The sequence below is a fragment of the Falco cherrug genome, chromosome 5 (assembly GCF_023634085.1).
Source record: "Falco cherrug isolate bFalChe1 chromosome 5, bFalChe1.pri, whole genome shotgun sequence".
Classification (NCBI taxonomy): Eukaryota; Metazoa; Chordata; class Aves; order Falconiformes; family Falconidae; genus Falco; species Falco cherrug.
In genome coordinates, this window is record NC_073701.1 from 76011456 (window position 1) to 76025172 (window position 13717).

Sequence of the window (13717 nt, forward strand, 5' to 3'; positions counted from 1 at the left end):
TGCAGAGCTATGAGGGTGACTAAATTGATGTTATGGACGAGGTCCATAATTTTGCATCAATGTGGGAAAAGGTATTGCGTGGTTACTCTGGGGCAACCCCAGGGGCTGCAGTAAAGTTACTCTTGCTTTATATTTTTCTGAGATCAGAATTAGCATCATTAGATTTACTAACATTTTTCATAATTTGTGCTTTTGTCGATGAAATTGTAATCCCACTCCCCCAAGGATGTATCCCCAGGTGGATGAGATACTGAAACCCACAGCCTTGCAGCTATAGTTTTGCTTACTCATTAGAATTTAAGTAGCCTTTTGCTCTGGAAATTGTCTCGGAGGGCTGAAAACAGGCTCAATCAAATTGCCTGTGTGGCACAGACACTAAGGTAATGCAGGAAGGTGGACTGAGACGCTACAAGGAATTTATACCAGAACAGCATTTTCATAAAATATTGGTTCTGCTCTCTTAGAAAAATCCAACTCTGACACTGTGCTTATTGCATATTGCAGTATCAACTGTGAAGGACTATAAGGATGTCACGAGGTTTATGCAGGGCAAAGATTAGAGAGGTGAAAGCCCACCTAGAACTCAGGCTGGCTGCTGCTGTAAAAGACAACAGAAAATGTTTTTACAAATACATTAGAAACAAAAGGAGGGCTTTATTGGATGCAGGGGAGAACACTACCACAAAGGATGAGGAAAAGGCTGAGGTACTTAATGCTTTCTTTGCCTCAGTCTTATATTTGTTATTAGGAAAAATTTCTTCACTGAAAGGGTGGTCAAGCACTGGAACAGGCTGCCCAGGGACGTGGTTGTGTCACTATCCCTTGAAGTGCTTAAAAAATGCATAGATGCCATGCTTAGGGATGTGGTTTAGTGGTGGACTTGGCAGTCCTGGGTTAACGGTTGGACTTAAACTTAATTCCAACTTAATGATTCTATGATTCTATAAAAATACTTCAAAAATCCCCATTTGTAATCCTTTGTGCTTTCATGTAAACCAGTTTGTTTAAGAACAAGGCATAATTCACCATAACCTTGTTATTATGAGAGTGTTAGGAGCCAAGTGTTCATATCAAACTATAAACTATTTTTATTGAAAGTCTTATCCTTCCAAAGTAGAAACTTGTAGCACTATAAATTATGGCTCTTGCTGACATTAAAAGCAGTGCTTAGGTGCAAGTCATCAAGAGTTTGGCTTTTTCAGGTACCTGAACCTGCTCGTTATTAAGAATTGCATTTTAACTCTGAAGTCATTCTCTTCCTTACCTCCCCACATAATCAATGAATGAAACTGTGATTTACCAAACCCAGTGGCAGTTCTGCAGTTAGCTTTAGTGACCATAATTTCATCTCTTATCTTTTAACATGTATGAACAAGTAAGAACTGAAAGGTTAACAATTAAAAAGGTTTTAAACCAGCCAGGTTTAGACACCACCTGCTCAGCCAGAATGCATGAACATGATTAAAAAGCTGTAACAAACCTAATTTTCTCCAGCTGAGTCCAATCTGCAGAACTGTTCTTACTGTAGGACACGGTGATGCTGGGATCTGAGTAACTAAAGCGACATGAACCCGATCCTGGAAAAAAACCCCAATAAAACGAGAAGCATTATGGCACAACGAAGCAATAAATGATACAGTTGCTGACCATGCCTTTGTCACATCACTTTTCCCAATTTTAAAGCACTTTGATAGATGACGAAATTTCCTGTGATCTGTTGCTGAAGGTAAACACAAAATAATGCATGCTTTATGAGTCAGAAATAAAGTAGAAATGATAAATCACACCAGTGCCATGTAATCTCCGCAAATTTCCCAGGGGAAGCAAAGTAAATTACTTAACACCCCTCACTGCAGGAAAAAAAACACCATATAATGTTTAAACAAAACCTTCTTATTAGAGAATAATCCACATAGCAGAACTCATAGTAAAAAAACTGGTTTTTGTATTACTATATAGAAAAAAAAATAATTCCAGAAGTATGAATATAGTGATATGAAAATGTATACAGAATTACTTGAGCCACAAGCAAATGCACTTTAGGAATTAAAGTTACAGAATCGGTTATTTTAAGGATGCCTGAAGAGAATTAAATTAAGAAATCATCCAATATACTCACTAGAGCCTATAATTAATAATAAACATTTGATGCTGATCTGGGAATCTCAGAACACTTTACAAAAATGAACTAATTAAGCCTTATGGCACCCCTGCAAGGTAGGGTAATATATTTACTTTTGAGTTATAAAAGGGCGCCTTCTGGGTGTTGTCAGAAAAGATGAGCTTAACAATTGATACAGGGGACAGTCAAAACAACAAAAACAGGGATGAAAAATTCAACCTAGAAGACATGATAAACAACCTCAGTGGTAATTAAATACACTAAAAATACTATTTTTCTTCAGACAGCAGGTAATTCATCCATCTCAGAAAATTCAACACCCAGTGAAACAGACAAATCCTAACCCGTGCTCCAAAGGTCAAAATTTCTACTTCATAAGCATGCTGAAATGTAAGATTGAAAGCAGCAGACACGAGCTATCTCCCACATTTAAGAGAAGCAGCACTCAATTAGACAGCACCTCTGATGGCATCAGCTTTGCTCGCAGTAGGAGTACATCTCACGTGCGCTACGAGTCATATGTTATGTTTATGTGTGCTTCACATATGTTCAGTCACACTGAAAGCTGTGCATATACACCTTTTTATATATGTATAAATGTACATGTATACACCCAGATGTGGAAACTGCTGACCCTCAAATACTATAATTTTCCAACTCGAGGTACTTATTTTTGTAATGAAATAAATGGCCTGATTAAAAAGGTGTTAACCACTTGTACAAGAGAACAGCTTACACATTTTAATGGGAACATATGTCATTAAGTACACTGCTTGCAGCCCCAGCTCCCCCGAGGCAGTTCTCATTTGCAGCTCTCAGCTCTACAGAACTGCTTTTCCACTCCGAGATGCACATCACATACCTCTGCAGGAGGAAAACTGCCCCAAAACATGGGACGAAATCCCATCTCTATAACTTTGCCTGATACATCAACTAGCATCCTGGAAATGACCCACAAAGTTGCTTTCTTGTACCTTTTACTAATGTTAAATTGTAAACAGAGGAACAGACACTTCAGACCCACCACAGCTGCATGTGGTACGTTCAGCTGGTCTGAAACGTATTCTTGCTTTAACGAGGCACAGAATAATTAATATTGCAAAGGCAGCAGGACTTTGAATTACCAACCATGTACCCAGAATGACTACAAAGCAACCGTCTCATATTTTACTGACAAGGCATTTTATTTCTATCATATTAAAACCCAACGATGTCAGGAAAAGCCTTTGCGTTTCATATTTGCCCATCTGCTGAGATGGTCTACTTTACTGAGTGACATCTGCTGCCGGCTCCTACTTCTGTGGCATTTAGGAGTTCCAACCCTTAATCACGCTCGTTCATTTTGTTTCAGGGGAATTCAATTCAAAAACCAGTGAACTTCGGCCAGTTTAACCACTTCGGCTGGCCAGAGGCTGGGAGGCAAACCAGCAACACACTGAGTTTTCTGTTAGACAAAAATTAAAGGAACATAAACAGTAAAAATAACCAGCAATATACACTTTATAACACATGCTGCTTCAGTTAGTGTTACAGTCAACTTTTGGTACAGCACTCTTAAACAAAGCCAAGTCCAAATCAGCTGCTAAAAAAGGGGAGAAGGCCATATTTGCTGCCCATACTGCAAAGACGATATCAAATGAGTGTTCCCTGTCAGTACAATCCATATGAAAAATGTTGTCTGTTAAATCTGAACACTCTCAAACCATGCAATGAAGATCAAAGTTACTGCTTAAAAGAAATGGGGCCACTGAAAAAGGGCTTTGCAAGGCAAGTGTGGTATTTCACTTGTGCCACTGGAAAGAGAGCAATGGAGACCATGAAAAGAGGGGAGACAAGTGTTGCTTATTCTTATTATTTTAATAAGCAGGGCAGGTTGTATTAAGATTAAAATTACTTTGGGAAAGTCCTCAAGGTCAATGTAAGTAGCAGTTACTGGCTGTGGTGACAAATGTGTTTTTATCAGTGTTTAAACAATTTATGTTCTTGACTCAAAATCATAAAATAGCAAGATTGTTTTTCATGTAAGTATCTAATTCTGCAAAACTCAAGCTGACAATGAAAAAAAAAAAGAATGAAATTAATACATTTGAAAAAATCATCACCAAGGTTCAGGCATTATTCTTTGACATTTGAACCATTTTTTAAAATATATAAGAAATGTATGTATCTGGTGCTTGCCAGTTATTGCTGATATATATATATCTTGCCAATATATATATTGCCAGATATTGCCAATATTGCCAATATATATAATATATATAACCAATATTCGTCCCAGTTTACACTAAGAATTTCTTCCTAAGAGAAGGGTGGAAGACGAACATACAACTGCACTCCAGGACAGGTTTTACTGAGACAGTCTTGCAAGCCACTGGCTTTCAATATAATTTTCAACATTATTACTTAATACTATTACTCCATATTACTATTATTTCAGTAATCCTAAACTAGGATTATTTAAAAAAGAAATCTGCAGTTTGGATGTTTGCTACTACCTAGACCAGCAGAGCTATACTCTGACTTTGTGAACAAATAGAAGATCAAAATTCAAGTAGTAACACAGCAGGAGCTGAGGGCAAATTCAGCCGGGGAAGGGAGGTGTCCTTCACACCGCGTCCAGAGATGGCAATAAACAATTTGTCAGCTCCAAGCAGAGAAGCAGGGGCAGGGTGTCACACTGTAAATCTTCATACCCTTCCGTCCTCCAAAGAAAAAGTTGTATATAAAACCTTTTGAATAAGATTAGAATAGGCTTGTTTTAAATCAGGAATGCCCAGGTTTTGAATTAGCCGTGAAATGCAGGTAATAAAACACTCACAATGATTACCATAAAGAAGGCTACATTATGAAGTTACTGCGTTAGAGAAAAAAGCAGTTTCTTTCTTAAGCTGAGTATGTCACAGCAAACCTGATGCCTTGGTGAGGTAATTGCTAGCAAAATCTAAGAGTTAGGATTATACCTTCAATATTAAGAGCTTGCATGTGTAATTATCTGGCACATGACCAAACCACCCCCCAACCAATATTAGCTGGAGTTTTTCTTTATGTATGTATAGGCAAGCTTGTCCTTGGGTTTCAGGAACAAAGTATTTTTCTCCTTTGGAGTTACTTTACTATTTTTGACAGGCTTCTAGCTGAAATTCACAGACTTCTAAAACTTCTGGAAAAAAGCTAAAGCAGAGACAACCTTCATGGATTTAATTTTAAATGATACATTTGAAGCTCAGACAACAATTTTTTCTGTTATCAAAAATGGTGAGCACTTTCTGTTATAAACCCCAGCTATTTTCGTATACTGAATATTCTGAAACATTTATTTGCCTTGTGCTTTACATACTTGGATTTTGCCCCAAGCCACATTTCAATAAAATAAAATTTGCTTGAAGTTGAATCCAGACACCAGTGCTAAAAGGGCAAGGTTTTGACTGGGAGAACATGGAAATGCTAAACAGCTCCTGACCGTCACTTCGTTGATTCTACCTAAGCTAACCAGGAAAGAATAGAAAAGGGAAACAGAAGTAGGCTTCTCAATAGCTTTGCTGCTGGTTTCAGAGGATTGGTAACCCATAGCCAGGACCTGACTAGCACTGACCACCTGCAGTATGTCTAGTTGAGATCATCATGAGTTTTCTGACTTTTTTTTCCTGAGTCTTGTTAAGCTGATTTTGGATTCCTTCAGTGTCGTCTAAAGTACTAGTGAATATTTTACGTACCTTATTTTTTAAAGTATCATGTAGGTAGACATACTAAGAGCACAGTATTTCAGGAGAGATGTTATGAAGGCACTTCATAACAGGTATTTGTATCCAGGTACTCAGTTATTTGTATCGAGGCTAACACAATGGCAGGCAAATTTAATTCTCAGTATGGCTTTGCCTCCAACTGTGTCAGATTTACAGAAACCCGAGTCACATGGCTGTTGGTCCCTAAGATTTCTTAACAACATTGATTAGAAGCTGGTGTTTTGCTGAGATAAACTGGGTGCCATCTGCAAGGGAAGCAATATTTTGCTTCTTATAGACTGTGACGTCCTCTGCCTCTTGACAACCTCTTGATAGCTCCTGTGAGTGCTTCTGTGGATAAGCAGATGAGATATCTAATGCTGGCTTTAAGGAGAATGAGTCTAATGTGGAACATGACAAGAAAAATTCACACAAAAATTTGTAGAATGGTTTGAATTGTGTCCTGTCTGCAGCCTGAAAAACAAAAGGCAGCTGAATAGAATCATGTTTACCTAATGCTAGAAGATTACTTTTGCTCATTTTGTTGATGTGTTGAATAATGATTAGTGTTTGCTAAGAATTATGATTTTCTGATGCCACTTGAATTAGGACAAACTGATTAGTATAAATTACTAGTGGTCAGATTTGGCTGGCTTGCTAACAGTTTTTTCCAAATTAATGAACCGTACAGTTTGGTACAATGAATTCTCCATGGATCCTCATTTTTTTGTAGGTGCATGTTTATATGGGTTTCTGATCACGAAATAGATGATTTTAACCATGTTAAAAGATGGAATATTTTGTGCTGGATGTAACAAAAGCACTGGTACCAAAGCATGCAACTCACTGTTCATCCCATTCTGCATCTGAAAACTTCCTCAAGAGAAGGCTGCAAGAGCATTTTAGTTTTTCTTTGAAGCCACAACTTTAACTACAAGTGTGATTTTTAATTATGATGCATCTTTGATTTTTGACTATTTTTAAAGAAATGTTGTTTATAGAACAATTTCACAGTATAAACAAATACTTTAAGTGTAAAAAAATCTTCAAATTAAAAACTGTAAGAACTGTATTCTATTTTTTAATCATAGTCTACCTTTTTCATGGAAAGAATGAAATATTTTTACTGCTGGCTGCTTTTTCTCCCTTGTGAGAAGAGGATTTTGACTATCTTCATCTCTGTATGTGTTTTGATAAACAATCTGAATAGTATCTGACACTAGTAAACAAAAATGTCCGTGGTGTTTGCCTTTGGTAAAATCAGATCTACCGTAGCATTGGTGAGAATGATGCATTTTGAAATGCAAAGTCAAATGCAACTATTTATTTTCTGCAGGTTTCAGAGAGCAGCTAACTTTTGTTCCACCGGCAGCTTTAGGCTGTTGTTCCATTTTGGAAATGCTTGGTATTTACATCTAAATCAAAATAAAAGCGTTGAAAAGCATGCTAAAAGCCTCCACTGTAAAACTAAAAGATGCAAAAAAGACTTAGTAAATACATTTAATAAAAGTTAATCACAAGGACTTCAGAAACAAAGTCCTAAAAATTAATCCGAGGTCAGACCCCGAGCGAGCTGTCCTTGCCAAGAGGGTGGTTCTGCCTGGAGCATGGGGGGAGCACTGGAGCAGGTGACCTCCCATGGTCGCTTCCCACCCACCTCCTTCCAGGATTACCCGTAACAGCAAACATATTTTATGAATTAATGCAGCTAATTTCCTTTAGATGAGAAGTAAAGTCTGAGGAAATACTTATCTGACTCAACTTCCTCTTAGTCTATTTATATTCAGAGATATGATGTGCTTCCTGCGCTCACACAAGTATGTTCTTCTCTTCTAATGAACATGATCAGATCACAACTCATATTGCTTTCTTTGCTGAGAACATTAAGGAGAGAAAAACAAGCCAGGCTGAAAGCTGTATTTCCCTTATGCCAGTTCCCAATTTATTCTGATGTAAAGATGCTCAGCTATTTATAGCATCTGTTTCTGAGATACAGCCAGCAGGTATGTGCTTGGGTAAAGTGTCTGTTGCCAAATAAATGATTACATGATGCTTGTAAATTTAACCACGTACTTCAGCGCACTCACATGGCATAGAGCACCTTGCTGAAGGCAAAGTGAGCTAACTTGTTAAGATCTGGACGTAATGGACACCCAGGAATTACAGCTACTGAAATAATATCATTAACACCCCAGAAATACTCTTACAGTAGTTCTTGAATGTCTGACCAAGTTGTAAATCCTGTGCTGAGTAAGCATTTTCTACTGGTGTACCTGTACTCTATGCTTCAGCATTATTGCCATTAAATCTTTAATGTCAGATTTTGTGGCCATTCGCTGAGAGGGTGACCTTTCAATGAAGGCGGACAAATTTAAATTACACCATCTTAAACTTAAAGTAATTCAGTAGTACGCTAATATGTATTGGTAAGTAGAAAGAGACATTTTAACTCTGTTTAGCAGCCTGGGTCAGCTGCAAAGGTCAATAATCAAGAAAATGAGCACAATAAGGTGCTGATAAGGGTATGAAAATACTGCAGGATGGTAAATGATGTTTTAGTTACATACCTACAGCCAATCCATTCTAGAAAGGCAGCAGAAAACACCCAAGAACTGCTGTGTAAAAGGAGGCATCCTGAACATAAAGATTTGAAGGTCGTTCCCTTGCCGGCTTCAGTAAAATTCCCTGGCACCAAGAAAATCTGGGAAACACTTTTTCTCAAGCCAAGTCCTGAGCTGAGGTATCTCTCTTTTCTGAAATGCTATAAAAATGATTGCCTGCCTTTAGCTTTATATGTGGGTAGATAACAATTAGTTTGGCAAAAGCTTCTTTTTTTTTTTTCAATTCCTGGTGGGCTTTTCTATTTTTATCTGCTTTTGCTTTCCTGGAAACCCCCTCCCTCGCCCACTGGAGAAAGACCCAGGAACGTTTTGCTGAGCTGGGGACTTCTCTGTTCCGCCCCCCTGTGAACTACAGATGCTTTGTTGTTTGAGTTAATTCAAAAATGGACAATTTTAATCATACAAAAGTATTATCCTATACAATGATATGAGCAGGATTAAGATGAAAGTCAGTCTGTAATCCAGCATTTATTATTTGCAGCAACCAATTCCATAATGGCCTGTGTTTGACTGCGAGGCAGTGGCTTGGCCACCTGCCCTGGCTCTGAATCCTGAGGCTCTCTTTATCTTTTCTGCTTTTCTCCATGTAGTAAATCTGTAACTCACATTTTAATTCCCAACAGTGGCAGAGAAACCCCAGGACGGAGGTTATAAAGCCAGTATTTCACTGTAACCTTGGGCTAGCCAAAACAACACAAATCATTTTACCCCAAGGCCATTAAAATGTCTTTCAAATACGGCGTTAACTTTAAACCCTGGTTTCAATCTAGGTATTATCCAAGCAGCCCCTCTTGTATAACTCAGCAAAATCAATAACCACCACCTAACATTTCCACATGTGAAGTGTGCTAGATGATGTTACTTACTGGTCTTATTCTTTCACATTAGATGTAATTTATAACCTATGCATCTACACAAAGGACTTCTCTGCCAGGAAGGTGAAACTAGGAGGTCTAATGTCAGACAATAGCAAATGGCAATTTGGGTGGTGAGTCAAAAACCTGAATATTGTTTGATCGGGAGGAAAATGGGAAATGAAGCAAGCAGAAAAACTGCAGAACGGTGAATGACACCAGTTTTGGCACTGAATTATATCAAATTCTCAAGCTTTTCCCAAATGTATAGGGAAGAAACTAGGACAAAACACATACATTCAGTGCTCTGTTCTCGTTGCTTAGGAGGGACTAGATTTGAATATAGCAACAATCAAGCTTCATTTAATTATCTTCATTTCTTATGGACATTAGTGCTTTAAATGACCTAATGTAAAAAGTGGTTGTATGCATTATTTAAGCTCAGGTCAGACAGAATTCTAACACAGTTTTATTAGCCAGTTTCCTGGCAATGAAATCCCTTAGAACCTCATGCCAGACCAAAAGTGCTCCAGATAGACTATCTTGAATTAGGCAATCTGTCCTGTGGCCACCAGAACTGGCCAGCCTCTTCCCTGCTGGTACTGCTATCAGCAGGACTGTACCATGCCCGCCAGCAAACCTGGTGCTTCCTGGAAGGCACTGGAGCAGGACAAATGTGGGTGACTGAAGGAAATCGTCTATGCAGGTGACTAAAGCAAAGGAGATAGCTCAACATGCCCCAAACCTTTGGCACCACAGTTTCTTCCGTGAGTTTTTTTATGTGTTCAGCTAGCAAGATGGTGAGAGATTTAAAAAATAAAACACTCTTCCATGTCGAATTCAGAAGGAGCTTATTTTTCATTTTGGTATTTCTCTAGAGAAATGTGAGTGAATTTTCATAGTAATTCTGAAGCAAATTGCTCATCTCTGTTCAGTTCTGCTGGGGGCAAGCCCAGCGCTACCTCATAAAACGGCTATTACAGCATTTGTCAGTCATCTGATAGCTTCTGCTAATTGTAAAACTGACTAAACAGAACCAGAGATTAAGAGAAAATGATGAGCAATGGTTCCTCTCAGCCAAAGCTAAGGCATACTTGACAAAACTTGTTTAGATGTGTGAATCTCTACCGAGTGGTTTAAATCCAAACAGAGGATAAATAGATGACATCAAAGCAGTACTGTCAATACAACGGCTGCAACCAGAACTGAACCAAAACATGATAAAAATATAAATAAGTGTCTTCAAACTGTTACATGGGGCCAAATGCAGTCACTGTTGTTCACGTGGCTGAGCCAAAGTGGAGTCGGGATGTTTCTGGCAGGAAGGGGAAGGAATTGCCGTCCCATGCAGATGCTCTGCAGAGTCCTCCAGATACTCCTCTAGGGGACAGCCTGGAGAGACAGCTGTTTCCTCCACAGAAATACACAGAGGCCAGTGAATCAGCTGCACTATTTATGTAATTAGATAATTTTTGTAAGATTATTTTTTGTCCATTGTGGTCTTCTGTTTGCTGAGGTTAATAGGGAAGTAAATATGTTTTCTGAAGCATAGAAGCTTGCCAGGTAAGGATAAATCGAAAAGGCACATCCAACAATTCTGATTATTCTGATTATTCTTATTCTGATGATGATGATTAAATAATAATAGTCTGTAGTTTGGAAATGCATCAGGGCAAAAAAGAAGTATTTCCACTACCTATGCAATCAATTACATTTTAGAATGTAATTCTGCAAGACTCACACTGGTAACAAAAGCAAATTGCCACTGCAAAAATTGAAGGAAAATACCTAAGCCTGAAAAAAATTACATTTTTTTTAACTAAATCTGATAAACACTCTCTGTGCTTTGCCTTCAACAAACATTGCTGAGACCATTAGTTCACAGATTTGCTGAGTAAAACAGCTCTCATATAGATCCTAGCAACTTTGGTGGTTAAGGAAGAGGCTGCTTGGTTAATGAGTCACTAATATGATGTCTTAGGGCAAGGCAGGACACGACATGAAAACCCTTTTGGAACCATTATGTCAAAGATCTGCACCCAAATCTATGACCTGTATTCATCAAAAGCAATCAATAACATATTTTAAATAGTTTTCTCCGTTCCACTTACAGAGGAATATGAAATCAGCCAGCATTAAAAATAAACTAAATAAATGAAGCCACATGGAAGTTCTTGGTATATGTATTACACATGCACCTTACCTCTTTAAAAACCTGACAGTATAAATATGACATCATCACAGGTAATACAGTTACTCTTCAGTTAAGTGCAGCTAATGGTCTGATAGATTTAAAAAACTCTAGAAACTGGAAGTGAAGACAGGGGTGATCACTCAACCAGAAAATAAAGTTGCAAGAGTGTAAAGTGTCTTCACCAAGATTGGAGAAATTATTGGGTTTGTTACTGGTTTTAGTGATTATATGAGAAGATTGTCAATGAAATATTTATGCATGTAAAAGCAGAAAGTTTAGCGTTTTATTTCCTTTTGGGGAGGACAGAAATTAGGGACCAAAGTCCTGAATAGTTGGACACCAATAATAACCTTCCTTCAATAATATTTTTACCATATTTAAAACAATAGATACACACATTCATCCTTGCTATAGGTTTCCATTAGAAAGATTGATAAGCTGCAGGTAGGTATAGCTAGTGATTGTAATACATTTGTTTTATCCATAAGGTTAAATCCTGTAAGTTTTATCTGATTGTAATCAACAATAAACTTGGTTGTCTGATGGATGTTTAGACAAAATAAATTGGAACAATGGAAGGGACAATGGCAACAGATGGCAGAGAAATGACTAGATAATGAGAAAGAAGCTAACAACACGCTTTAACTTTTTGTCAGCCCTGAAGTGGTCAGGCAGTTGAACTAGATGATTATTGTAGGTCCCTTCCAACTGAAGTATTCCCTTCCCTTCCCTCCTCACCCAGGAGCAGCAGGAGAAAAGGGCCGTTCTTACTCCATGAGTAAGGTCCAAATGCTCCTGGTTCCAGACCAGTGTGCAGATCATAACACACAGGTCATTTAACCCATTTTTTGAATAATATCTACTGGGATTTTCCTGAGAGGACAGAGTCCATCTGGCCAAATCACAAAGCACTCTCCCAGATTAAAGCCTACTACTAAAACCCCACACTGACAACTGTATTTTTAATCAAGACTGATGTGCCAGATACATGTTTTTCTTTGCATCAAGTCTTTTCTCTAGCAATAGCAGGGATAAGCATAGGATCCATGAAGCAAAGATACCTAAGTAATTTCCAGTGTCAAGCCTGTGGTTGTCCAGGTGTTGAAGATCACCTTTGCTCATGCATCCTGCATCTTCAAGTCTCTTATGTTAACACTGAATAATGCTCTCAGAGAGTGGCAACTTCTTTGCCAGCCCAGTAGTACTCTCAGTGCTCACCAGAACTTTAGGGACAGGGGTTTATTATTTCATTTATTGCAGGAAGAGTTCTTCTGCATCATATGGAGTTTCTTGTAAGACGTTTCATTTGTCACAGTGAACATATACTCCAACCTTTTCAAGTATGCTGTGGTCTCACCACTTTAAATCTGAAGTATAAAAACTATGGCAAGTCATGGGCAAACGTGTAGCTGTCACAGATTTTCTGGATGTCCTTTTCTGGATGCCAGGAATTCTGGCATGATCACTACCAAGCTAACAGAAAGATGTTTCAGAAGACTGCATGAAGCATAAAATGAAAGATTACAGTTAACTTTTCTTAATATGGTATGGGCATAGATAGATTCCAAGCTTTACCTCGCATTTCTTGACTTCTAAATAATATTTATGTACTTTTACAATTTCCTTTGTACATTAGCTTTCTCAAGTTCACTGCAGTCCTTTGTAGGATAATTAAATGATGCTTGTATAAAAGCAGTAACTCCACCACAATATCCCAATGTATAAGGAAGCAAATAATCTCTGTCAAAATGTGCTGTTTCTGTATATCAGACAGCAGTGCACAGAACAGGTAACAGTGAGCTGCAGACAAGTTTCATTCTTAGGAATTCATGCAAATTATTTTTTTTGATCTAGCGCCATATTACGTGGCACCTTTTGCAATTAATGTCAAATTCCCTTTTGCACTAAACCTAAGCCAATGCTACACATATGAAATGACCATAACTCAGCCAAAATCAGTTAGGGAAATATGGCTTATAATTAGAAACAAACTGAAGATATTGCAGGTCAAATATTTACCACAGAAGGTAGGTTTGGGGGTGGCTGAAAGTGAGGATTAATGATTGACCCAAACTAAAATCTGTTAGATTTGAGAACCCAACTTTCACAAAATTTCTTCATGATGATTTTTTGGAAGGGAGAGTCCAAGCCCAAACTTTTCCTTGAAATAAAGCAAAACACCCTTTTGAATCTTTGGCTAGTTC

At 38.0% G+C, this 13717-nt stretch overlaps 1 protein-coding gene across 1 annotated transcript in view; it reads right to left on the reverse strand.

Moving 5' to 3' along the window:
- Nucleotides 1-13717, reverse strand: part of RELN (reelin) — a 297990-nt gene that overhangs the window by 133867 nt on the left and 150406 nt on the right. Inside the window, 1 exon segment of the mRNA XM_055711198.1 lies at nt 1481-1577. Coding sequence (XP_055567173.1) covers nt 1481-1577 — 97 coding nt within the window.